Genomic DNA, 26,452 nt, shown 5'->3' on the forward strand with positions numbered 1-26,452 from the left:
TTAAAATAGGCATATCAAACTGATTGAAAAGTATTGGGACACTCCTGATTATACAAGACGTATCCCATTTCTTCCTGTATCACTTTTCTTCACCTCCAAAAGAAGGAATCACAATTGAAAAGAAAAGAACACTTAGGGGCCTGGTGGTGTGTTCATCTGCTTTGGAGGGTGAACAAATCCATGCCAGTGCCTTTAATGTATTCCTACTACCCTCAAAGGGTTAGCGTGTCTACCTTATACCAAGAACATAAACTTTAAAATAAAAACCCTCTGGATATTCTATTTTTATTTTAAATATTCAAGCTATATGCAGAATAAAGAGCAAGGGCTTTTGAATCAGACCTACCTGAGTTAAAGGCATGTGCTTTCCCTACTCTGCCCTTTATTAGAGTATTTCCTTTATAAGGCACCTCCTTCGCCAAACTGGAAGACAGATGCAACTTTTCCCTACCATCCTACTAAACATACAACCCTTAGATTTCCTTAGATTTTTCCTTAATAAAAATAATTATATATAATGCTGATCCATTTTCACTGTGTTTTCCTATTATCTTGTTGGACAGTTCTGTGATCAAAGGAAGGCAAGAATTATGCCTATTTTACAATTGAAGATATTGAAGTCCAAATAAAACAATTAGTACAGGGACAGAAATAAGAACTAGCTGAGCATCCTTTCTTATACCTGCAGTCCTGGTGCTTTGTGAGGCTGGGGTGAGAGCATTCCTTAGGCAACCAAAATTCACTTTATACAATATGAACTTAATGCCATCTGTAGACATGAAGTTAAAAGCTTAGACATTCGAGTACTGGGACAAATCTCTAATTTTGTCGGGAGACATTTTAGGATTGGCTATTATTACTTTTATTATATTAGTTTGACTTTCAGACTCAAAGTGTGAGAATGCATTGAGTATTTACACTGAATTAATTTATGATGACTTGCTTGACAGGGGATTGCTACTAGTTTTGGTTAAGGAGAATGGGTTATAAAGACTAAGCATAATTTAATGTTCAGCATCAGTGGGAACAGATAATGAGATATATTTGTAGATGTCAGGGAAAATATTTAGGAGATTTAGGGATTTCTGAGAATTTGGTCAGCTCTGGGACAGTAATTCTCCACCAGGGGAAATTTTGCCCTCCAGGGGACATTTGGCATGGTCTAGAAAGGTATTTTTGGTAGGGAGAGCTATTGGCACCTAGTGGATGGAATTCAGGGATGCCGCTAAACATCCTATGTAGGACAACCCCCACAACAAAGAATTATCTGGCCAAATATGTCAACGGTGTTGAGGTTGAGAAATCTGTTCTAGAGGGAGCATCTGACAAGGCTAGTCTGCCTTTCTCAAATATCTATTATTTTTCTAGGCTCGGTTACTTTTCAGCGTATAACAGTTGCTTACAAAGAATCAGGCTCTAACATGTTTTCAGGTGGGATTAGGGGAAAGAAGGGAACATTACTTGAGTGCTAGACATTATATTATGTGCTGTATATATGTTATCTCTTTTAACCCTCCCAGTGACCCATGAGGTAGGAGCAATGATTCCTGTGTTACAGACGAGGTATTTTGTGATGAAAGAAGTGGAGAAACATTTTTGGGAACTGCTCCCTAGATGAAGGTGTTCCATGATGATCACTTATATTTAAGACAACTTAGTTTTCTTTACTCTCCTTTGGAAATCTCATCCAAGTTCGTTTCTTTAGAGATCGCCTCTTAAGAGGATACAGTGCCTTCCAAGGCTTGTTGAGCACATGCCGAGTCTTTAACTTCAGTTTGTCTTTCAAGTACATGCTATTCTAGACATGGTGTTAAAAACTGGATATATGTATAGAGAAAGAGGTAAGGCACAGGTACCATCCTCTTGGTGGGAAATAAGTGGGGTTTGTGAAAATGACACTTGAGTATTCTTAAAGATGACTAGGAGTTAACCAGTCATCTGTGACTGTAGGGTATCTGTGAAGTAGGGTATCTGCCTTATAGGAAAGTTTGTTTGGTGGCAAAACTGGGAGAGAGCTGCCTCTGTTGGGGAAGTGCAGATAGTCTGACTGAAGCAGAGATGTAGGGGGTCCAGGCTTTGTATTAGACACTCTCACATGTGTCCTTTCTATCTCTATGCCTCTCAGTTCTCAGCTCTTAATATATTTTTTTGAGACGGAGTCTGACTCTGGTGCACAGGTTGGAGTACAGTGGCACCATCTCGGCTCACTGCAACCTCCCAACTCCTGGATTCAAGCAATTCTACTGCGTCCGCCTCCCAAGTAGCTGGGATTACAGGCGTGCACCACTATGCCTGGCTAATTTTTGTATTTTTAGTAAAGATGGGATTTCGTCATGTTGGCTAGGCTGGTCTTGAACTTCTGACCTCAAGCGATCCGCCTGTCTCAGCCTCCCAAAGTATTGGGATTACAGGTGTGAGCCACTGCGCCCGGCCTTCCCAGACCTTAATTTTAACTGTCTGCTGAATATGTGCTTCTGAGTGACTTTCTGACATTTCGAAGTCATATATACCAAACTAAATTATCTGTTGTCCTGAATCTGTGCATTTTCCCATATTTCCTGCATCTGTTAATGGCACCAGTAACCTCTTTTACTCCAAAGTCTGAGACCTAGATATTTGATTCATTTTACATCCACATTATAATGTCTTTCCTTTTCCATTCCTGCTGCCGCAACTTACGTTTAGACTTTATCTTTTGCTTAGATTTTGTTTTGACTTCCTAAGCAGTGTCCTTACCTTCAGCCTCAAGTTCTGCCTACTTTTCTTTAGGCATAGTTCTACTTATTCATCACAGCAAATATTTGTAAGCTCTGAAGTTGATGTTAGGAAACGTTGAATCCTGAAAGCCCACATTATTACTCCATCTGACATTAGCAATTAAGGATTATTAAGGATCATGACTTTTAATAGTACTAAAAAGGAAACAAACTACAGTTCTGTAATCAGCAAATATTGAGCTTTTCTCAAATATTGCTTCCTAACTATTTCACTTCCATGGACCACTTTTATTATTTTCCTCTATCTCCTACCTCATTATGGACTCTGTGTTTTAAAATTAAACCTAGGGGCTGGGCGTGGTGGCTTATGCCTATAATGCAGCACTTTGGGAGGCCTAGGTGGGAGGTTCACTTGAATCCAGAAGTTCAAGACCAGTCTGGGCAACAAAATGAGACCCTCGAATCTTAAAAAAAAAAAAACTAGCTGGACATCTGGACATGGCGGCATATGCCTGTGGTCCCTGTGGAAGCTGAGGCAGGAGGATTCCTTGGCTTCCCAAAGTGCTGGGATTACAGGCGTGAGCCACCACGCCTGGCCTTAATTAATCTTTATTACATAGAGTGGCACTGATAACTTTCATTTTTCTAGACCCTATACTTTTAATAATGCAGCCTAAAATTGAGCTTGACTACTATTTTCTTTTTCCATCATGATAATCTACTATTGAAAGAGTTTGGTTATTTTTGGATGATATTGCATGCCTTTTACTTATATTCGCAGATTTAATCCTTTAAGATTAAGGCTTTGGGCTATGGAGGAATGGAAAACAAAAGTCCCCTGACACACTTAGTATGAATGCCTCAATAAGATCCTTTCCTGGGCAATATATTCTAGTGCAGCATGAGGGTGGCAGAGAGCGCCAGAGGAAAGCCCTGCATGGATGGTTCTGGGTATCCAGGGACAATCATGGAAGTGCTTGAAACTCAGGGAAAGTGGGAAGGGCCTTAGGAAAACGAGGGCATTGAAGACTATGTTTCTAATTTTGGGTGTAGGCCTAGACTGAATATTCAGCCTCAAATAAAACATGGCTGATGTGCTGCTTTTTACCTGGAATGTGTCTTCGCTTTATTTCCATCATTTAAAATCCTGGCCACATGGGGTGGCTCATGCCTTTAATCCCAGCACTTTGGGAGGCCAAGTGGGAGGATTGCTTGAGGCCAGGAGTTCTAGACTGGCCTGGGCAACATAGTGAGACCCTGTCTCTACAAAAATAAACTTAGCCAGGCATGGCAGCAGGTTCCTGTAGTCCCAGCCACTCTGGAAGCTGAGGCACTGGCACTACTACATTCCAGCCTGGGTAACAGCAAGACCCTGTCTCAAAAAAAGAAAACAAAATATCTTGCCTGTGTACAGTGTTTACAGTTAGGTGGGGGGAAAAAGAATCAAAATTTTAAAGAGCCATCTGGTCAGAATGGATCCCAATAGAGCAGTGGTTAAGAGCATGGTCTCTGGCATCAGCTGCCTGGTTTGACTCTTAATCCTTATTAGCTAGTGCTCTTGGCAAGACTGCCTACTTGCCCCATACCTCTCTTTTCTCACCTGTAAAATGGGTATAGTGATAGTACGAACCTCATAAGGATATTGAGAGGCAAATGCAGCAATTAAAAATTTAAAAAGGAAAGGAAAAGATATAGATATACTCAAGAACAAGATAAACATCTCCAGGGACCAAGAACAGAAAAGAAACATGCAGTTAGACTCTGGGTTCAGGAGCTGGTAGAAATAACATGTAGGGTAACTGGGGTCAGATACTCTGTATGAAACTGAAGCTGGGCTGAGACTGGATGAAAGAAGGCTGAAAACATCTGCTCCTGGCTGTTGCTTCAAAAAGCTGTGGACCTGGAGTGAAGATACAGAAGTGGCTAAGCTGCCAGATGGCTCAGAGTCAGGAACTGTGGTTTCCCCACCATCACCTAGTACAAGAGCACCGAGCTTGGAGGTCGTGGACTCTGGAAGATGGGTGGCCTATCACAGAACCCCTGGGAAAAGAGGGAAAGTCTGAGCCTATAAACACACGAGGAAGACCATTACTTAGAAAATTAACACAATTACCAGGAGATAAATTCACAAAAAATCTGATGGAAATATGGGTAATTTCAAAACAATTGTAAGTATTTTAAAGATCCTTAAAAAAGATAAAAGAAATAATGGCCATAAAAAAGCATGAATCAAAAATATGTAGATATGAAATAGATGGCTATATTAAAGAAAAAATGGAATTATTGAAATAAAAAAAATAGGTCAGTTAAACTCTAGACCAGAAAAATTTGAAGGGAAAATTAATGAATTGGAAGAAAGTACCCAGATGTATCACACAGAAATAAATAGGAATTAACAAATATGAGCTAGGTGCGGTGGCTCATGCCTATAATCCCAGCACTTTGGTAGGCCAAGGCGGGCGGATCACCTGAGAGGTTGGGAGTTTGAGACCAGCCTGACCAACATGGAGAAACTCCATCTTTACTAAAAAAAAAAAAAAAAAATGCAAAATTAGCTGGATGTGGTGGTCCATGCCTATAATCCCAGCTACTCAGGAGGCTGAGGCAGGAGAATCTCTTGAACCTGGGAAGCAGAGGTTGGGGTGAGCCGAGATCGTGCCATTGCACTTCAGCCTGGGCAACAGCACAACTCCATAGTTTGGGAGGCACCAACTTACATCTAACTGGGAGTTCCAAAAAGAGGAAATAATGTGAATGGTGGAGAAGCCAGGTTAGAAGAGCTGATGGCTGAGAATTTACCAAAATTTCAGAAAGACCAGTTCTCAGCTTGAAAGGGCACTATATGTATCTAGTAAGATGGAAAGAAAAATACACACTAAAACTACAGAGATTTTCTTGCTAATTATATTAATGTATCTATTATAGAAAGAATGTGAAAATTTAGACACTCTAAATTTAATAGTGAGCATCTTTAGGTGGAAGAATTATGAGGTCTAAAAAAGAATCTTGTATTTTCCAGTGTTTCTACACTGAACATATTAGGACTCTTGCTTTTAAGCTGGAGAAACTTGAAGTACACTGAATATATAAGTGGCCAAGTGCTGAGTGGCTAAGTATCACTTTTACAGAATGGACCTCTGGGATACCAAATACATCTGAAACTTGGTAAAATAATTGTTATGACTTTATTATAGGCTATAATCTTTTAATCTGTATTTCTGAAATCCCAAAGCTCTGGAAGCTGGAAGTTTTTTTAAAAGTTTGAGATGAATTAATTTGGCAGCAAAATTTAAACTGATGTAAAGGTGTCAGTAGTATTTATTTGTCTGACACAAATGTATATGCTTTGCTATGGAACTATTAGACTGTTAATGACATGCCACATGAATTCCTCCTGGGTGTTCTACAAAATGTATAGTGCTGTGTTACCTTCCTAAAATCCATAAAATTCTGAATTCCAAAACATACCCTGCCCCAAGGATTTAAGAAAGGGATTGTGGACTCTTGTTACTTATTTATACTTTACTTTTAAAATTTGGCTACTATGCAGGAACAATAATTTCTCATCAGAGTCAGTTCCTAGATTTTTTTCTCTAGGCACTGTTCTGCATTTCTATGATACTAAGTAGATGCTCATTTTGAAGATACTTTTTGGCTAGCTCTACCATAATACCAGTACAGTTGATATCACTGAGTTATTAGGGCTTTTCTTTCTCTCCAGTAGTAACAGAAAGGACAGACTTCTCTTTAACATTTGAACTTGAAGATTTGGAAGGCTATTTTACGAAATGGTCTCACAAACTGAAGTTTCACATACTGCTTGAAGAAGATACATTCTGATGATTTTTCAAAGCAGATTTAGAGTTGTTGCTCTCATTTATGTGTATTATTTCTGATATCATTTGTACTTTTGGCTTCATACCATTTCTTTAAAAATTTAGTTCATAAACTTCAGATCCAGAAGCAGTGTGATTAGCCTTCGATATAAGAACATCTGAATTTCTGTTTGCATTTTTACTTTCATTGCATGCGTGCTGACTTTAGTATTTTCTTTACAATTTAGAAGATATATATGTATAGCAATTATGTAAGAAATTCTTGCCTTCTGCAGGCACAACAGTTTCGTTACTGTATTAACACGGTCTCACCATTTTGTCAGCAAGCCACATGGTTAGTAGTGAGTCCTACTATTTTGCTATGTTACCTGCAAACAGGATTGCAGATGTCAAGGTAGCTTGTGTGATCGTTGGTCACTCACTGAATTAGGGATTATCAGAAATTATATTGAAGTAGTCACTTGGCTACTTGCCTTCTACATGCTTAGACTGGACTTTGGTTCATACTTAGAACCATTTCGAAGTCTCTGAGAGACTCAGTTGACTAGAGTCTTGCTCTGTCACCCAGGCTGGAGTGCAGTGGCACGATCTCAGCTCACTGCAACCTCCGCCTCCTGGGTTCAAGCAATTCTCCTGCCTCAGCCTCCCGAGTAGCTGGGATTACAGGCATGCACCACCATGCCCAGCTAATTTTTGTATTTTTAGTACAGACTAGGTTTCACAATGGTGGCCAGGCTGGTCTCAAACACCTGACCTCAGGTGATCTGCCTGCCTTGGCCTCCCAACGTGCTGGGATTACAGGTGTGAGCCACCACACCCAGCCTAAAGTCCATCTAAATATGACTCAATCTAGGAGTTCACTGCTTGTCTCTGTTGTCCTTTAGATTCAATTTATCTCTCACATAGGCCATTTCAGTGTAACAAGATGGCATTTCTTAACTCCAAGCCAAAATCTCATGAGTCCAAAGGAAGAGAGTTTTTCTATATCCTTGTATGAGTTTTGAGAGAAATTTGGTTCTGCCTGTGTTATACACTACCTTGAACCAGTTGAGGTAGGAGGTGGGACTCAACTCTGGAGGTGGGGCTCAAGACACTGGACCAAATTGAGGGCTAGCTAAAACAGGGACAGATTGGAAGCAGCTTTCCGTAAGTCACACCCACTAATGTGCCATGTCAGTTTACCATTGCCATGGCAACACCTGGAAGTTAGCACCCCTTTCCATGACAATGTCCTGGAAGTTACCACCCTTTTCCTAGAAATTTCTGTATAATCTGCCTCTTAACTTGTATATAATTAAAATTGGGTATAAATATGACCACAGAACTGCTTCTGAGCTGCTACTCTGGGCATACTGCCTATGGGGTAGCCCTGCTCTGCAAGGGGCAATACCTTTGCCGATGCTTTACGCTGCTGCTGCAATAAAAGTTGCTAACACACCACCGGCTGACCCTTGAATTTTTTCCTGGATGAAGCCAAGCACCGTCCTGGGCTGGGGCTTACCTGTCCTGCATTACAATCACTGTATCAGAGGTGGAGATTTGGGATGGCCTTGGATACATTCTCACTGTCTGCCCATGTTGTGTGCATGCATGCAGGTCGGGTGTGTGTGTGTGTGTGTGTAGGTAGTACTAGTGTATATGGGGAGCCAGTGAGTGTAGGCATTGTTCATATATGGGGGGGGGAAATGGATGGGTGTTGAGGTGTACACTGTAATCAACAACTCGGACAGGACCTTGTAAAGTGAGGGAGGTAGTGTCATTCCCTTAGCAAGAGAAAAATCCATTTTAGCATGTACATTATTGATTAAAACAATCTTCCTCTTCTACCCTTCCAAGAAACCCAACAACCTCAGTCTTCAAGGTCTAGCCAAATTATCTCTTCTCTATAAACCTTTTCTACTCACCAAACCTAGAAATGGCTTCTCCTCTGACTGTACTTTATACTTTGCATTATTGCAATGTACAGTATGTGCATGTTTTATCTCACCTATTGCTACTTGAAGTTGGGAAGCTAGTTGAATAACTCTTAGTTCCTCATAATTGATCACTTCATTGCAATATAACAGGCTCTGAATTTCTGTTGAATCAATGAATTCCTATTTATTTCTTTTTTTGAGATGAAGTCTCGCTCTGCCGTCCAGGCTGGAGTTCAGTGGCATGATCTTGGCTCACTGCAACCTTCACCTCCTGGGTTCAAGCAATTCTCCTGCCTCAGCCTCCTGAGTAGCCAGGACTACAAGTGCACACCACCACACCTGGCTAAAATTTTTTTTTTTTTTTTTTTTGTATTTTTAGTAGAGACGGGGTTTCACTATGTTAGCCAGTATGGTCTTGATCTCCTGACCTTGTGATCTGCTTGCCTCAGCCTCCCAAAATGCTGGGATTACAGGCGTGAGCCACCATGCCTGGCCTATTTATTTTAAAATTTTAATTAATTGTTTTTTCTTTGTAGAGACAGGGTTTCACTATGTTGCCCATGCTGGTCTTGTCCATGCCTGTCTTGAACTCCTGGCCTCAAGCGATCTTCCCCCTCAGCCTCCCAAAGTGTTGGGATTATAGGTGTGAGCCACCATGCCTGGCAGAATCAGGGAATTCTTAACTTTTTTTTTTTGTTTTTTGTTTTTTTGTTTTGTTTTGTTTTGTTTTTTTGAGATGAGGGGGTCTTGCTGTGTCACCTAGGCTGGAGTGCAGTAGTACAATCATGGCTCACTGCAGCTTCGACCTCCCAGGCTCAAGCGATCCTCCTATCTCAGCCTCCAGAGTACCTGGAACTACAGGGATGCACCACCGTGCCCAACTAATTAAAAAAACAATTTTAGGCCGGGCGCGGTGGCTCACGCCTGTAATCCCAGCACTTTGGGAGGCCGAGGCGGGCGGATCACAAGGTCAGGAGATCGAGACCACAGTGAAACCCCGTCTCTACTAAAAATACAAAAAATTAGCCGGGCGCGGTTGTGGGCGCCTGTAGTCCCAGCTACTCGGGAGGCTGAGGCAGGAGAATGGCGTGAACCCGGGAGGCGGAGCTTGCAGTGAGCCGAGATCGCGCCACTGCACTCCAGCCTGGGCGACAGAGCGAGACTCCGTCTCAAAACAACAACAACAACAACAACAACAACAACAAAAATTTTATTTTTTGTAGAAACAGGGTCTCACTCTATTGCCCACACTGGTCTTGAACTCCTGAACTCAAGCAGCCCTACTGCCTTGGCCTCCTAAAGTGGTAGGATTATAAGCATGAGCTACATGTCTGGCCTCTTAACCCTTTAAATATTTTTTTTGTTTGTTTTTTTAGACAGAGTTTCACTCTTGTTGACCAGGCTGGAGTGTAGTGGTGTGATCTTGGCTCACTGCAACCTCCGCCTTACGGTTTCAAGCGATTCTCCTGCCTCAGCCTCCTGAGTACCTGGGATTACAGGTGCCCGCTACCACACCCGGCTCAATTTTGTATTTTTGGTAGAGATGGGGTTTCACCATATTGGCCAGGCTAGTCTCGAATTCCAGACCTCGTGATCCGCCCACCTTGGCCTCCCAAAGTGCTGGGATTACAGGTGTGAGCCACTGTGCCCGACTGCTTGTAGCGTTTAATGCTACAAAATGGATTCATATATTGCCTGTAAATTCTTACCAATAATGGGAGTTGATGGAGAGAACTATTACCTGAAAATACTTCATGGTTCTTTGGCCTTTCATTTTTTTGTTAAATGGAGTGAGCTTGTATGCAAAATCAACCTGCTACTAAAGGATAAGAAATGTACTCCCGATTGCATTTTTTTTTTTTTTTTTTTTTGTGAGACAGAGTCTTGCTCAGTCGCCCAGGCTAGAGTGCAGGGTTGTGATCTCACCTCACTGCAACCTCCACCTCCCGGGTTCAAACTGTTTTCCTTCCTCAGCCTCCTGAGTAACTGGGATTACAGTCATGCGCCACCATGCCCAGCTTGTTTTTGTATTTTTGTGTTTTTAGGTTTCACCATGTTGGCCAGCCTGGTCTTGAACTCCTGACCTCAAGTGATCTGCCTGCCTTGGCCTCCCAAAGTTGTGGGATTACAGGCATGAGCCACCACACCTGGCCCCAGATTGCGTTTCTGTTCTTTCTGGTGACCATAGTCAGCTCAATTATAATAGTCATTTCTTATATTTGTCTATGGGGAAAATTCTCTCAGAATAAATACACTTCTCCTACATAAACATTTTCTTTCTTTCTTTCTTTCTTTCTTTCTTTCTTTCTTTCTTTCTTTCTTTCTTTCTCTCTTTCTCTCTTTCTCTCTTTCTCTCTTTCTCTCTTTCTCTCTTTCTCTCTTTCTTTCTCTCTCTCTCTCTCTCTCTCTCTTTCTCTCTTTCTCTCTTTCTTTTTGAGACGAGTCTTGCTCTGTCACCCAGGCTGGAGTGCAGTGGTGTGATCTTGGCTCACAGTAATAACCTCTGCCTTCCCGGTTTAAGCGATTCTCCTGCCTCAGCCTCTGAGTAGGTGGGACTACAAGCACCTGCCACCACACCCAGCTAATTTTTTGTATATTTAGTAGAGATGGGGTTTCACTGGGGTAGCCAGGATAGTCTCGATCTCCTGACCTCATGATCCACCCGCCTCGGCATCCCAAAGTGTTAGGATTACAGGCATGAGCCACTGTGCCCGACCAACAGTAACATTTTCTTAAGGCCATGTGGTTGATGTCTTCACTCATTCTTTAATATGGTAGAATTGCTTATTTGGGGGAGGAGTAGAGTTTCTGAAAGAGAGAATGTACAAAGAAGATCCCAGTGACCTGTCAGAATGATGAATCTCTTTTCTCTGGGTTAGCAAGCCCTTAGTAAGGCTGTTTGCAGTGTAATTAGAACTGCACAAGCATGGAACATCAGTAATACTGTTCAGAATTTCATAATGTACGGTGTAACATAACGTACTGTGAAATGAATCCATAATACCACAAAATTTTTTTAAAAGAAGTTTGTCTCTATTGACTCATCCAGGAGGGGGTCACTTGAAAACAAAATAGGGCAAAAAAATCAAATTCAGATGTCTTAGGTTTTCTCAAATTCCTTTAATCTTGATATAGCAAAAGAAAGTGTTTCCTTCTCAGCCCTAGAACGGCAGTCTGAAAAACTATCTAAGTTTTTGAGGAAACAAATTGAAATACAAGAAAATTATTTCCTTTACAAATAAACAGTTCTCATGTTTGTCTTTGAGCTTAACCACATAGAGATTTAAACAGTTTGTTGTTTTATAGGCTTGACTGAGGAAGTCTTCTAAAATAGAATTTTTTAAAATAGTTTTTTCTCAGCCCAGCTGAGACCTTAGTTATCATTTTTAGTTCTTAGTTTTGTTGAAGACTGAAGCCATTAAGCCATAGAAGTGATGCAGATTTATGCTGCTGGCTATATCTGTTCTCACCCACTCAGGATGAATTGATTATACTACATTTTATCATGGGATAGCATGTTGATGCATATAAAATATAGTGATGAAATTCTACTTTGTCTTGTTTTACTTAAGTGCTTGTTCCTTCAAATGTATTAAATTTGATTGTTTAGCTTTGAGATATTATAATAAAACTTGGTTACATTATTAAATTTAGTACATAGTATAAAATGTTTATTAAAAATAGTATTTTAGGCTGGGTATGTTGGCTCATGCCTATAATCCCAGCAGTTTGGGAGACAGAGGCAGGCAGATCACTTGAGGTCAGGAGTTCGAAACCAGCCTGGTCAACATGGTGAAACCCTGTCTCTACTAAAAATACAAAAATTAGCCGGGCATGGTGGTGGGCACCTGTAGTCCCAGCTACTCGGGAGGCTGAGGCAGGAGAATTGCTTGAACCTGGGAGGCAGAGGTTGCAGTGAGCCCAGATCGCTTCACTGCACCAAAGCCTGGGCGACAGAGTGAGACTCCATCTTAAAAAAAAATAACATTTTTTTTTAAAAAAGGAAAAAATTGTCCTTTTTTTGAGAGGGGGGTATATGTTCTTCTCTACATAATACATTGACTTCCTTAGGTGTATTCATCTCTGTGTTTGAATATCCTAAGCGTGTTCTGTAGAGAAATATATACATTTCTAGACTTACACTCATAGATTCTTATCTTTGCCTAGTTTCCTCTGGAAGACAAGAATCTCTTCTTTAGCACTGTTTCCCCCATATTTGTGCAGCATTCCTACATTTTTCAATGTGAAAAAACACCACATCAGAGACCTTTGACCTCAGTTCTCTGTGAAGTTTCAATAAACTACATTCCTGAGAAGAAATGTTAGTTTCTTGTAGATACCAAGTCAAACTCAGAGATCTTTAAATGTTTTCTTTGTTGGCCAACATGTTGATTCTTTACTCTCATGGAACAGGTTAAAGCAGCCTCTCTCAGCCTTTCCCTTTGAGAAACTACTATTTCCAAAGACTGCTTGGGAATGCTGGTGGGAGTTGGGATAGGAGCAGCGGAGGGAGGAGATGCCTAAGAGTGCAAATTCACAAGTAGATTTGGAAATGTTCCCTTCTAGAGCTGAGATTTCCTGCAAGACATGGAGTTGGGGTGTGAAAGCAGCAGCAGATTTCAGTATCAGCCAGATGTGGCTTTGAAATGGTGGTTCACAGTTTCTTGTGATTTTTGAAAACTCTGAACATATTTTAGACTTTTTCGATTATTAGTGCTTGATGAGGTACTTAAAATCAGAGTGTAATATTTGGGTTGTACATTTGAGGGTATTAAAACCCAGAGAGGCTAGGTGGTACCAGTAAGGTAACACAGTAAGTTATAGCTACTAAGTATCCAAGGTGAGATTTGATCCTGAGTCTTATAAGTTACCATTGCTCTAGGCTCTGGAACAAGAAATGAAGCATCAATTTACTGGGGAGCTTTTTTTAAAAAAAATTTAATGTAATTTTTTTTAAGATAAGAATAACATATTTGAAGAAAATGTCAAGTACTTTCACTTACATTTTCTTATTGATCTTCACAAGAAGACAACCAGGCAATCTGTTTTTAGCTGAGGAAACAGACCCAAAGAGGTTAAGAGTCCCTAAGTAGTAAACATTCATCTCACATTCAGGACCTCTGACTCATGCGTCTTGCTGTTTATGTTATGTATGAAGATAGAAATTGGGAAGTTGTCAAAGTAAATTCTGTATGTGCTAGATAAGCACACTGTTTAAAGAAATTCTGTGGCAGTTGTCAATTGTGTTTTATAATCTTGTCTAGACTTGTGTCTCTCAAGTTTTCTTATTTATGCATATGTAGTTTTATCCCCCCCAAAATAATTATTTTCTTGTGGGATCTACTTAGTGGTATGGTTTGCAAATGGATTAACTCATTGAACTAGAATTTTTAGTAGATTATATTTTCTTTTCTCTTGTTTTTTTTTTTGAGACAGAGTCACTCTGTTGCTCCAGGTGGGAGTGCAGTGGCCTCCTGGGTACACCTCTACCTCCTGGGTTCAAGTGATTCTCCTGACTTAGCCTCCCAAGTTGCTGGGATTACAGGCCTGCGCCACCACACCCAGTGAATTTTTGTATTTTTAGTAGAGACGGAGTTTCACTGTGTTGGCCAGGCTGGTCTCGAACTCTCAGCCTCAGGTGATCTGCCCACCTTGGCCTCCCAAAGTGCTGAGATTACAGGCATGAACCACCGCGCCCGGCCAGTAGATTGTATTTTCTAATCAAAACTTTAGACAAACCAATTTTGCCTGTGTTTAATTAAAATGTTCTAGTTAAGAACAATTTATTAGTACTATTTTTTGAGATGGGGTCTTACTCGGTTGCAGAGGCTGTAGTGCAGTTGAATGATCTTAGCTCACTGTAACATTTGCCTCTGGGCTCAAGACATCTTCCCACTGCAGGCTCCTAAGTAGCTGAGACCACAGGCTTGTGTCACCACACCTGACTAATTTTTGTATTTTTTGTAGAGATGGGGTTTTGTCATGTCACCCAGGCTGGTCTGGAACTCCTGGCCTCAAGTGTTCTGCCCACGTTGGCTACTTAGGAGGCTGAGTCAGGAGAATCGCTTGAACTCAGAAGGTGGAAGTTGCAATGAGCCGAGATTGCGCCACTGCACTCCAGCCTGGGTGATAAAGCAAGACTCCGTCTCAAAAAAAAAAAAAAATTAAAATAGGAAAAGTCTCAGTTCCTCTTAGCTATTTCTGATTGCTACATGACTTCCATGAAGCTTTTTAAGCTTTCACTCAGTTCTGAGGTGTGTATATGAGCCTGTGAGGAACTTCTGGTTACAAACTATAATACCTATTGGCTTTTAGCATGGTGTAAGGAAAAGAGCTTTGGATTAGGGATAAGGACACCTGGGTCCTATTAAGGTTTCTGTCTGGATTGTGAATGCACCTGTGAAGTGAGTTGTATAGACTAAAATGTTTTCCAAACTACTTCATGAGCCTTTTTGAGTATTGCACAAGTGGTATTTTATAAATGAGAAATAGAATAAAAAATACTGTGCATTGAGTATGTAAGAGGTAAGTATTGCTCTGTGAATCATTGTTTCAGTTATATGTACAGGGTACTGGGTTACAATGTAAAAAATGTATTTTTAATTAAAAAATATATAAATATAGAAAAATATAATTGAGATGAGGTCTCACTATGTTGCCCAGGCTGGTCTTGAACCCTTAAGCTCAAGTGATCCTCCTGCTTCAGCCTCCCAAAATGTTAGGATAACAGGCGTGAGCCACTGCGTCTGGCCAAAAACTGTATTTTTCACACAGTTTGATTTTCTATTCCAAAATTTGGTGGCTTAAAATAACTACTTTGTTAGATGTCATGATTTTTGGATTAGGAATTCAGACACAGCTTGGCCTGTTGATTCTGTTCCATATGGTAAATAGGATCACTTGGAGGTGTTTAGCTGATAACAGGTCTGGTCTGGAGGGTCCATCTTGTCTTTGTTCATTCACCTTGTGCCTTAAGGTAACTGGAGGCTTGGCTCAGCTGGGCTTCTCTTAGTGTAGTTTGAGATCCTCTGTGTGGTTTCTTCAGCTGGGTAATTGGACTTCTCACGTGGCAGCTCCAAGAGACCAAAGCAGGAGCTGGCAGCCCTCTCAAAGGCTAGCTTAGAATCTGGCATAGCATCACTTTCACTATACACTACTGGTCAGAGGAGTTCCAGGCTAGCCCAGATTTAAGAGAAGGGAACACAGACTTCTTGTCTCTAAGATATTGTTCCCATTTTAAGTCTGCCACAATTATGTAAAATTTAGAAAAACATGACTGAATTGCATATCCAAGCTTTTAATTCTGTTATTACCCTTTGAAAGATGATTAAAGTGTTTTTTTCCTCCATTGGGAAATTTGTCTGCTTTTGGTAAATTTTCATAGTTCAATTTGAATATGTATATTGTTTTTCCATGGAATACTGAGGGTTTTATGCTTTTGAAGAAATGATTTAAAGTTTAAAATGCCTTTCTCTACATTGATCTGCCGGTTTTAATTCTTTCAATAGCACTTAACGATCATTTGATGCTGTCCTTGTTTGTTACTCGATTATTCATCTTTCTCTCCTTAGAATGTAAGTTCTAAAAGGGCAGCACATGTTCTTGATCTTTGCTGAATTTCTAGTGTCTCCTGTAGTAGAACAGATGCCCGATAAATATTTGTTGAGTTAATGAATGAATAATTTAAAAGATTGTGAGCTGGGCGCGGTGGCTCACGCCTGTGGCACTTTGGGAGGCTGAGGTGGGCGGATCACGAGGTCAGGAGATCAAGACCATCCTGTCTAACACAGTTAAACCCCCTCTCTACTAAAAATACAAAAAAATTAGTCAGGCGTGGTGGCGGGCGCCTGTAGTCCCAGCTACTCGGGAGGCTGAGGCAGAAGAATGGTGTGAACTCGGGAGGCGGAGCTTGCAGTGAGCCGCGCCACTGCAGTCCAGCCTGGGCGACAGAGTGAGACTCTGTCTCAAAAAAAAAAAAAAAAAAAGAAAGAAAAAAAAGATTGTGAAGTATCATAGATTAGATCTATGTTGATATGATAAAAATAAGGAAAATCTCTTTTTGAGACAGAGTCTCACTGTCATGCAGGCTGTAGTGCAGTGGTGTGATCTCGGCCCACTGCGACCTCCGCCTCCCTGGTTCAAGCGATTCTCCTGCCTCAGCCTCCTGAGTAGGTGGAATTACAGGCGCATGCCATCACATCTGGCTAATTTTTGTATTTTTAGTAGAGATGGGGATTTTTCCATGTTGGTCAGGCTGGTCTCGAACTCCTGACCTCATGATCCGCCTGCCTTGGCCTTCCAAAGTGCTGTGATTACAGACGTGAGCCACCGTGCCTGGCTAAAATAAGGAAAATCTTTTAGATAGAAAATATAGGACCGGTGCAGTGGCTCATGTCTGTAATCCCAGCACATTGGGAGACTGAGGCAAGTGGATCCCTTGAGCTCAGGAGTTTGAGACCAGCCTGGGCAACATCATGAGACCGCATCTCTACCAAAAATACAAAAAATTAGCTGGGCATGGTGGCGTGCATCTGTGGTCCCAGCTACTCAGGAGGCTGGGGTGGGAGGATTGCTTGAGCCTGGGAGGCAGAAGTTGCAGTGAATCAAGATTGCACCAGTACACTCCAGCCTGCGTGACAGTGGGACCCTGTCTTAAAAAAAAAAAAAAGGAAAAAGAAAATATATTTCATAAGGTTAGCAATAAGCTTTTGAGAAGGGCTATTCTTTATTTCTGTGATGTACTTTCTATATTTTTGTATTAAAATCCCTTTTCTGTTGTGAAATGATAGTGATATTCACTTCCATAGTTTAAAAATATGTTCTGTGCAGCATAAATAATTGATAAGCAGTGTTGTCTTGTACTTTTAGATTGGAGTTGTCTTTGAGAGTCAAAGATTTGTAGCTCACAGAAAATAAAGAAGTACTGTGTGGGTGTGCCTGGGAGAGAGTTTTGCTAAGAATTCTTACTAAATAAAGTTCAATCAGTCAAATGTTATTGTACTCTTCAAATTCTCCAGGGAAATAAATTGTCAGCTTCCATTTAAAGATTGTATTTTGTTTGAATATGTGATGTTAAAGTGAAATGTGACATATAAGAATCTAAAGATGATAATTAAAAGCAAATAAACATAATAGCATTCTTACAGTGTCTTTTGCAGGAGAGAATTAATACATTTAGCAGTGTTTCTTTGAATAAATTTGTCCATAATGAAAGCTAACTAAAATCGCATTAAAATTTATCAACTCCTTAAAAAAAATTCAATGTGTATTGAGACACAAGTAGGCACAAATATTTTCTTTCGTTGTCTAATAAGAACTTAAAGGAACCTGAGATGTCACCTATAACAAACTCCTTTGTGTTTCAGAAAAGGAAACTGATGGTCAAAGAGGTAATGATTTGTCAAAAGTAATAAAGTTATTGGTAAGTCCTGGATTCGAATCCCTTCTCACTCCCAGGCTCCTGACCTTTACATGGCTGCACACTATTTTAGGGGGACAAGTTTTAAGAAGTTTCTCTTTTTGGATATGAAATAGATTCTTTAAATAATATTATTTTACTGATTTTTAAATTCATATTAAATGAGGGTATGTATTTTTAAGTAACATGCAGGGAAAACATTCCACATTCATGTTATGACAGCTGGGCTCGTCAAGGCTTTGCAAAGCTCTAAAAGTAGGATATACACTTTTAACTTTTGTCAAGTTGTGATTTAAAATTAATCGAAAAAATCATAAGGACATCTTGTTTTTGTTATTCCTGTCTTAAAGAATACACATGAAAAAATGAAACGTTTATAAAATTAGCCCAATTTGTCTAAAAATAAGGGTAGTTTTGATGGTTGTGAATTTATTTTTTTAAAAAAACTCAGGAACAAGGTTATGATTTTAAAAATGCAAGTTTTCAAAAAGGGCAGGATTAAGTTTTGTATTTTTAAGCCATTTAAAAAAGATAGTTAAAATTTAATAATTATAAAATTTATGACTATAAAACCAGTATTAGAAAATTAATAAGATAGATGAATGTAAATAAAATTATGCATAATCCTATTTTCCAGAGATAACTAATAATAACATTTAGGTGTGTTTCTTTCCAGTCCTTTTTTTCTATGCATATATGCATATATGGTGTGTATTTTTTTAAACACAGTTAAGTTCATACTCTACTTCCTTTTGTTTTGCTTTTTTCATTTAACATTTTATCATGAGTATTTTCTTATGTCCTTAAAAAGTCTATGGAAACATTTTATAATAGTTCCATAACATTCTGTAATTTATTTAACTATTACCGTATTTCTGGTTACTTAGGATATAATAAATTTTTGCTATTGTTAATGAGGCTGAAATGAGTAACTGGGTATATAAATCTTTATACACATTGGTCTCTCTTTTAATGATAGTTGCCTAAAAATTGGAATTACTGACACATATTGCCAAAAATCTTTGTAGTAGAAATGTACTAATGTATACTCCTGTTAATTTTATATGAGAGTGCTTGTTTTATCACACCCTTAACAAACTGGTTGTGTTTGAAGAGAACTTTGCTATTATTTTGGGGCCTGAAGCATTTGTTGAAGAGATTAGTGGATGGGTCCACATTTTTGTTATGCTGTCTGGAGGCACTTAGCTATTTTGGATTATGTATCTGAGTGCTTTTATAGGGCCAGACTAACCACAAGATTAGATAAAATATATGGAATATTTACATACCAGTCTTAAGAAGAGCAAACTATTCAGACCCACTTACCTTGATTCAACTATTCTAATTGTAAAAAGGCTACTGAAGGTTAAAAATTTAAATTGATTATTTTCTCCTAAAGTAGGATAAGCTAGGCTTTTAGGAAAAGAATAGGGTTGAAATAAATTGTTTAGAAAATTGATCAAAAGTAGTAGTTATTCAGTATTTTCTCTCAGCTCGCTTTCTCTTTCTCTCTCTGTCTCCGTGTGTGTGTGTCTGTGTGTGTATTTAGAATAAGACTAGGTGGCATGAAAAGATTAATAATAGAGCATGAAAGTCTGGGGAAGGGAAGTTGCTGTGAATAAAAGAACTTCTGCCTCTACCTGGAAAAATATATCTTTACTTTTGTCCCTACATTATTGACTCTGAAAGATCACATGAGTCCTCTTTCTTGAAATAATATTTTTGTGTTTGTAACTGCTGAAATGACTGGTACTTAAATTTTGAGAGAATAAACTTTTGGAAAGTTTTGTTGACCATTAGTGAAAAACTTTTTTTTCATTTCCTACACTACATGGATTTTTTTTGGTTTTTTTTTTTTAAGACAGGGTCTTGCTCTGTTGCTCAGGCTAGGTTGCAGTGGCGCAAACACAGCTCACTGTAGCCTTGAACTCTTAGGCTCAAGCCATCCTTCCATCTGAGCCTCCCAGGTAGCTGGGACTACAGGTGAGTGGTCTCCCTATGTTGCGCAGGCTGATTTTGAACCCCTAGGCTCAAGTGATCTTCCTGCCTTGGTCTCCCTAAGTGCTGGGATTACAGGTGTGAACAATTGCTCCTGGCCAGACAGCTGATTGGCCGGGCGCAGTGGCTCACCTGTAATCCCAGCACTTTGGGAGGCCAAGGCGGGTGGATCACCTGAGGTCAGCAGTTCGAGACCAGTCTGACTAACATGGAGAAACCCCATCTCTATTAAAAATACAAAATTAGCTGGGTATGGTGGCACATGCCTATAATCCCAGCTATTCAGGAGGTTGAGACAGGAGAATCACTTGAACCTGGGAGGCAGAGGTTGCAATGAGCCAAGATTGCGCCATTGCACCCCAGCCTGGGCAACAAGAGAGAAACTCTGTCTCAAAAAAAAAAAAAAAAAAAAAAAAGCAGATCACGAGGTCAGGAGATTGAGACCATCCTGGCCAACATGGTGAAACCCCATCTCTACTAAAACACAAAAAATTGGCTGGGCCTAGTGGCGCACGCCTAGGGGATCACTTGAACCCAGGAGGCAGAGGTTGCCGTGAGCCGAGATTGTACCACTGCACTCCAGCTTGGTGACAGAGTGAGACTCCATCTCCAAAAAAAAAAAAAAAAAATTAGATGCAAATATCAAAAATGAGTTTAAGAAATCTTTGGTATGGCTTCAATTTTATTAACTATTTTAATGTTGCAGACCCATATCTTCCCTTAATTATACTGAATTTAGTATATTTGTTAAAAAATAAAGTTTTAAGACTACCTGTTTTGGTATCAAAAATAGTTTTTGTTTTTTTTTTGAGATGCAGTCTCGCTCTGTGGCCCAGGCTGGAGTGCAGTGGCGCAATCTCCACTCACTGCAAGCTCCACCTTGGGTTCACGCCATTCTGCTGCCTCAGTCTCCCAAGTAGCTGGGACTACAGGCGCCCGCCACCACACCTCGCTAATTTTTTTTGTATTTTTAGTAGAGATGGGGTTACACTGTGTTAGCCAGGATGGTCTCAATCTCCTGACCTTGTGATCCGTCCGCCTTGGCCTCCCAAAGTGCTGGGATTACAGGTGTGACCCACTGCGCCCGGCTAGTTTTTTTTTAATTTGAATTTTTTTTTTTTTTTTTTTTGAGACTGAGGCTTGCTCTTGTTGCCCAGGCTGGAGTACAGTGGAGCAACCTCAGCTCACTGTAACCTCCGCCTCCCGGGTTCAAGTGATTCCCCTGCCTCAGCCCTCCAGGTAGCTAGGACTATAGGTGTGTGCCACCAGGCCCAGCTAATTCTTGTATTTTTAGTAGAGATGGGGTTTCACCGTATTGGCCAGGCTGGTCTCGAACTCCTGACCTTGTGGTCCTCCCACCTCAGCCTCCCAAAGTGCTGGGATTACAGGCATAAGCCACAGCGCGTGGCTTTAATTTGAAAATTTTAATGTTACAAATCAAAGGTGGGTGTTACCAAAGTATATTAAGCATGAGCAAAAGTGCATTTGATTGTTCAGAGGGCCAAGTTCATGTTAGTTTTGGGATCATGCCTCCAGAGATGTAAGTTCAACTATTATGATAATAACAAAGTAATAATTATGCCATGTGCCAAGGATTCTATTAGACTCTTTACTATAGTTAATTAAATTTTAATCTTCATAGTGCCCTGAACAGCATGTAATGGGTAAACCAAGGGACAGACAGATTAAGAACCAGTTTAAAGGCCCGACGTGGTGGCTCATGCCTGTATTCCCAGCATTTTGGGAGGCCGAGGTGGGCGGATCACTTGAGGTCAGGAGTTCAAGCCCAACCTGGCCAACAAGGTGAAACCTTGTCTCTACTAAAGACACGAAAAAAAAAATTAGCTAGGCATAGTGGTGCATGCCTTTAGTCCCAGCTACTCGGGAGGCTGAGGTGGGAGAAATGCTTGAACCTCGGGGATGGGGTGGGGGGTGGGGGTGGAGGTTGCAGTGAGCCAAGATCATGGTACTGCACTCCAGCCTGGGTGATAGAGTGAGACTCCATCTCAAAAACAAAACAAAAACAAACAAAAAAACAGCTTAAAGTCATGCAGGTAATAGGAAGTCAAGCAGAAGTTGCAAACCAGGTATCTCTTGCTACCTCTACAGCCTTGCTACTCAGCCTGGCCCACAGACCAGAAACAATTGGTGAGACCTGGGAACATAAAGAAATGCAAAGTTTTGGTTACTGATACCTGCAGTGCCAAACCTGCATTTTAACAAGATCCACAAGATTTGTATGCATGTTAAAAGTTTGAAAAGCACTGATGGTTTGAAATGTGGATTATCTATCAACATTTTCCACAAGAGAAGGTGGGTAACTCTAGTCAGTGTCTCCACACTTTGAATTGCTAATCCAGCTGCTGCTTTGCTTCAGATCCTGTTTAATCCAGAGGAACAACTGACTAATTCTGCTTGTGGACCTTCGGTCAAAGTCTTAACCACACCAAGTACAGCTCAGTGTTTTAACAGCTTTTACTCATGGACTGACCACATTAGTTTTATAGACCATGGCTTCATTCTGGGTAGGCATTTCCCAAATTAAAGAGAACAATGCTAAAAATAGCATTTTCTAAGGAAACTTGAAATCTTCTGGAATTTTGATGTGTTTTATGGCTAGCAAGGAAACAGATTTGTATAAACTGGCTTCCTTACTAATTTGATTTTGTGAACTTAATTATTCTATCACAGGGACAGTGATAGGGAAGGCTAACTTAGACTGTAGAGCAGCACTGTTCTGTATAAATATAATGCAAGATTCCTGTAATTTTAAATTTTCTAGTAGCCACATTAAAAAAGATAAAAAGAGCCCAGGAGCGTTGACTCACACCTGGAAGGCTAAGGTGGGCATATCACTTGAGGCCAGGAGTTTGAGACCAGACTGCCCAACACAATGAAACTCCGTCTCTACCAAAAATACAAAAAAATTTAGCCAGGCATGGTGGCGCATGCCTGTAGTCCCAGCTACTCAGGAGCCTGAGGCACGAGAATCACTTGAATCCAGGAGGCGGAGGTTGAAGATCATGCCACTGCACTCCAAGACTCCATCTCAAAAAAAAAAAAAAAAGTGAAATGTAGTCCAACCAAAACAATACAATTGTGTTTAATGGAAAAATATATTGTTTCAGTTATAAAATTTAAATGAATTAAAATTAAATAAATTAAAAATTAAGTTATTCAGTCCCATCAGCCAATTTCAATATCTGATGGTATTGGGTTGCTGCTGATGTAACTGATTTCAGACATATGAAATTGATCACCATCCTAGATGGTCAGTAAGTGAATGCCACTGGATATTGTAGTCTATTAATAACATTGTATAACAGGGCCCAGTCATTCACACCTATATTTCCAGTGCTTTGGGAGGCCAAGGTGGGAGGGTTGCTTGAGGCTAGGAATTCAAGACCAGCCTGGGCAATGTAGTGAGATCCTGTCTCTAAAAAAAGAAAAAAAGAAAAAAAATTATTGCACAGAGAATAAAGCAATAAAGAAAAGCAATTTAGATCATAAAGCATTTACTGATTCCCCCCTTTTCATAGTTGGAGTTAATTTTCCTTTTATTGGTTCATAGTTTCTTAACCCTTCAACTGCATTAAACCTGTAAGATTAGAGTTAGGAGTTAGGGAGCCATACACTTTTCCCCTCTATGGTCTTAGATTCTTTTTTTTATAGCCCGCATGCTTCTCTGGAAAGTGAGGTAATTAAGTGTGTCAAATAGGATAGTCTTGAGTGGGGCCCAGAGGCTGTAAAATTTTATGTCTGTACCTGATTCACCTGGCAACTTGCTAAAAATACCGATGTCCAGGCCTTACCTTTCTAGATTCTAATACATAAAGTGATACTTTCCATATTAAATAAACTGCTCTAAGTGTTTCTGAAGTTCAGGAACGTTTGGGACCATCAGATCCAGCAATTGACTCTCAAAGGCTGCGGACTGGAATTAGCACGTCGTGCTGCTGTTGCCAGGCGTTTTATTTTTTCCTAGGCTGAGGCTTCCCAGGCTGTTGCTTTTCCCCCCCCCACCTTTGCAGATGGATTTTGCTGGCTGTTAAATCCCATTCCCGAAGACCTGCCCTGACATCGCCTCTTTCCTAAGTGCTGTTAAAGGGACCTGAGCTTGCCGAGGTAGACCGTGGCCATGTGACTGCTAAACTGGTTGCCAGAGGCGCGGCCATTTTTGGGGCGGGCACCCAATCTCTCGCCTTGTAAACTGCGGGGTGACGGGGACGCTGTTACCAGGACTCAAGATGGCCACTGCGCCCGCTAGTCAGCTCGCTAGCCCGCGCGCCAGCGAGCTGGCACGAGACACGCGGTGGCCCGCGGCGTCTGGGGACGATCTCCAGCCCTTCGCCCGGGGCGGAGCGCCCGGCCTCCCTCCAATCAGCACGCGCGGCCGGCTTGCCAGGGGCCGCCCGCGCGCGGGGTGTGTGAGGACGCGCTCCCAGTCGCTGAGTGCCTGAGCCGGGAAGCAGTTGCTGTGGTACCTGCTGCTGCCCGAGCGGACGTAGAGCATCGGACGCGGGCGCCGTGGCGTGGGGCAGGAGAGCGAAGCCATGACGTCCGTCAGGTAACGTGCGGGCGGCTGCCTCGACTGCTCCGGGCTGGGCGTTAGCCTCCTGAGCGCCTGAGCACTGTCGCTCCTTCTCGCGGGTGGTCTGGAGCCTGCCTCCGCCGCTGGACCCCCTCGTGTTGGGGGTTCCCTCCGCACTTTTCATTTGGCCATTTCTGCTTTCCTCAGAAGTTTTCGGGTCTGTGGCACACTGGGGAGTCCTGTGTGTCGCTGCTTGGTTGAGGTGACCCTCGCCCAGATTCCAGGGTTGCGAGCGTTCTTGGGTGTGTAGTGGATTTCACATGAAAAATGTGCCCCACCCGCGCCCCCGGGGGCGGCCCAGGGCCCGAGGGAGCGTGGCGTGCACAGTGTGTGTCATGTCTGCGTGTCATGCCCTCTGACAGAACTTCATTGTTAGCCGGGAGCAGACCTGCAAAGTTGGCCCTTCTCTGATGCAGGTATATTGCCCTCAAGTTGTGAAATTGTGTGTCTCTAAAATGTTTGCTCAAGACTGGAATTAGGACCCTGGTTCCCGAAGGTACCATCTTGTTTCTTTACTCCTTTTATCTGAGAGTCACAAGTAAAATGAGTTGGGAGATACTGGGCATGTAGCGAAAGCCGTGAAACTGGAGACTTCCCCCAATTGCCCTTCCAGTTTGGAAGGTTTTTTTGTTAATGGGGACAGGATAATGGGCTTGTCCACTTTCTCTCAGTAGCCTTGACTGTTTAATTTACGCTAGTTCAACTATTTATAAAAAGATAAATTGCCTTAGGTACCCAGTGTTCTGACTGGCCTTCTTAAAAGCAGAACTTGGGCTTTATTGTCCCAGAGAAAGGGAGGCCCCAGCACAAAAATGTGAAGAGAAATAAAATAAGCTCATTTTTTGTCTATGAGCTTTCCAGGCTCCACCCGTCCTGGTGATTTAAGGGCTTCTCAATGGCAATTTTTACTACATTGTGTTTAAGAGATAGCTTGGGAACCTAACCCTCAGTAGGATCAGTAAGATCTAACTGTGCTGAACTCGGACACAGTCTGTCTCTTAAATTGCATAATTTTATATATATATATATATATATATATATTTTTTTTTTTTTTTTTTTTTTTGAGACAGAGTTTTGCTCTTGTTGCCCAGACTGGAGTGCAATGGCACGATCTCTGCTCACTGCAACCTCCGCCTCCCTGGTTCAAAAGATTCTCCTGCCTCAGCCTCCCGAGTAGCTGGAATTACAGGTGTCCACCACCACACCAGGCTAATTTTGTAGTTTTAGTAGAGATGGGGTTTCACCATATTGGCCAGGCTGGTCTTGAACTCCTGACCTCAAGTGACCCACCCGCCTCGGCCTCCCAAAGTGTTGGGATTACAGGCATGAGCTACCGCCACCGGCCTAAATTGCCTAATTCTGTACTAACATAGACAACATACTTATCTCATTATGCAGAAGGAGATTCAGGTGCTGAAACATGGTGACCCTTCCCCCCGCCATGGAAAGATTTCACAGTAAATTATATTGGGGCATATAAATCTAGCTTTTAAAGCTAACAGTATTTTAGGATGAATTAGAATTAGGCTGTTATAGCCAGAGTTAATTCCCCTTCTCATTATCACAGGATGCTACTAATTAGGTGTAGGGGTCAAATACTTTCTGTGTTAAGAATCAGTTGTTATGTGGATTCAGTTTTAATTGACTATCATCTTCCTGACCCTGTCTCATTGGAGAAACATCCAAATCTAAAGCTTCTGCTGTTTAATAAGTGACAGCAGTATGTATCTTTTAATGTAGGGGTTGATAGTTGTTTTTAAAAGACTAATATAAAGGTTGACACCATCCTTACTTGACATGTTTTGAAAGGATGGATAACTGATAATAAAATTTATTTATGCTTGTTTCTTGAGATGTCAGTCTGTATTTTACATAATCTTGAACTATAGTAACATGGCTCGAAAAAGCTCTTTTAGATGTGATTTAAACTAGCTATTACATTTTACACCTGAGGAAACTGAGACAAAGAAAAGTTG

The 26,452-nt window shown here is 41.1% G+C and overlaps 1 protein-coding gene across 8 annotated transcripts in view; it reads left to right on the forward strand.

The window, feature by feature from the left end:
- LOC105466223 (adenosine kinase) overlaps positions 1-26,452 on the forward strand; it is a 567,753-nt gene that overhangs the window by 934 nt on the left and 540,367 nt on the right. Inside the window, exon 1 of one of the 8 annotated variants that reach the window (XM_071069760.1) lies at positions 23,863-24,452. The exons of 6 other annotated variants lie outside the window; for them this stretch is intronic. In XM_071069760.1, coding sequence (XP_070925861.1) covers positions 24,439-24,452 — 14 coding nt within the window. In that variant the 5' untranslated portion in view covers positions 23,863-24,438. Of the gene's footprint in view, positions 1-23,862; positions 24,453-26,452 lie in introns of those variants that run through there. One more of the 8 variants, XM_071069754.1, reaches the window with a different exon arrangement.

The sequence above is a fragment of the Macaca nemestrina genome, chromosome 9, assembly GCF_043159975.1.
Source record: "Macaca nemestrina isolate mMacNem1 chromosome 9, mMacNem.hap1, whole genome shotgun sequence".
In the NCBI taxonomy this organism is placed as follows: Eukaryota; Metazoa; Chordata; class Mammalia; order Primates; family Cercopithecidae; genus Macaca; species Macaca nemestrina.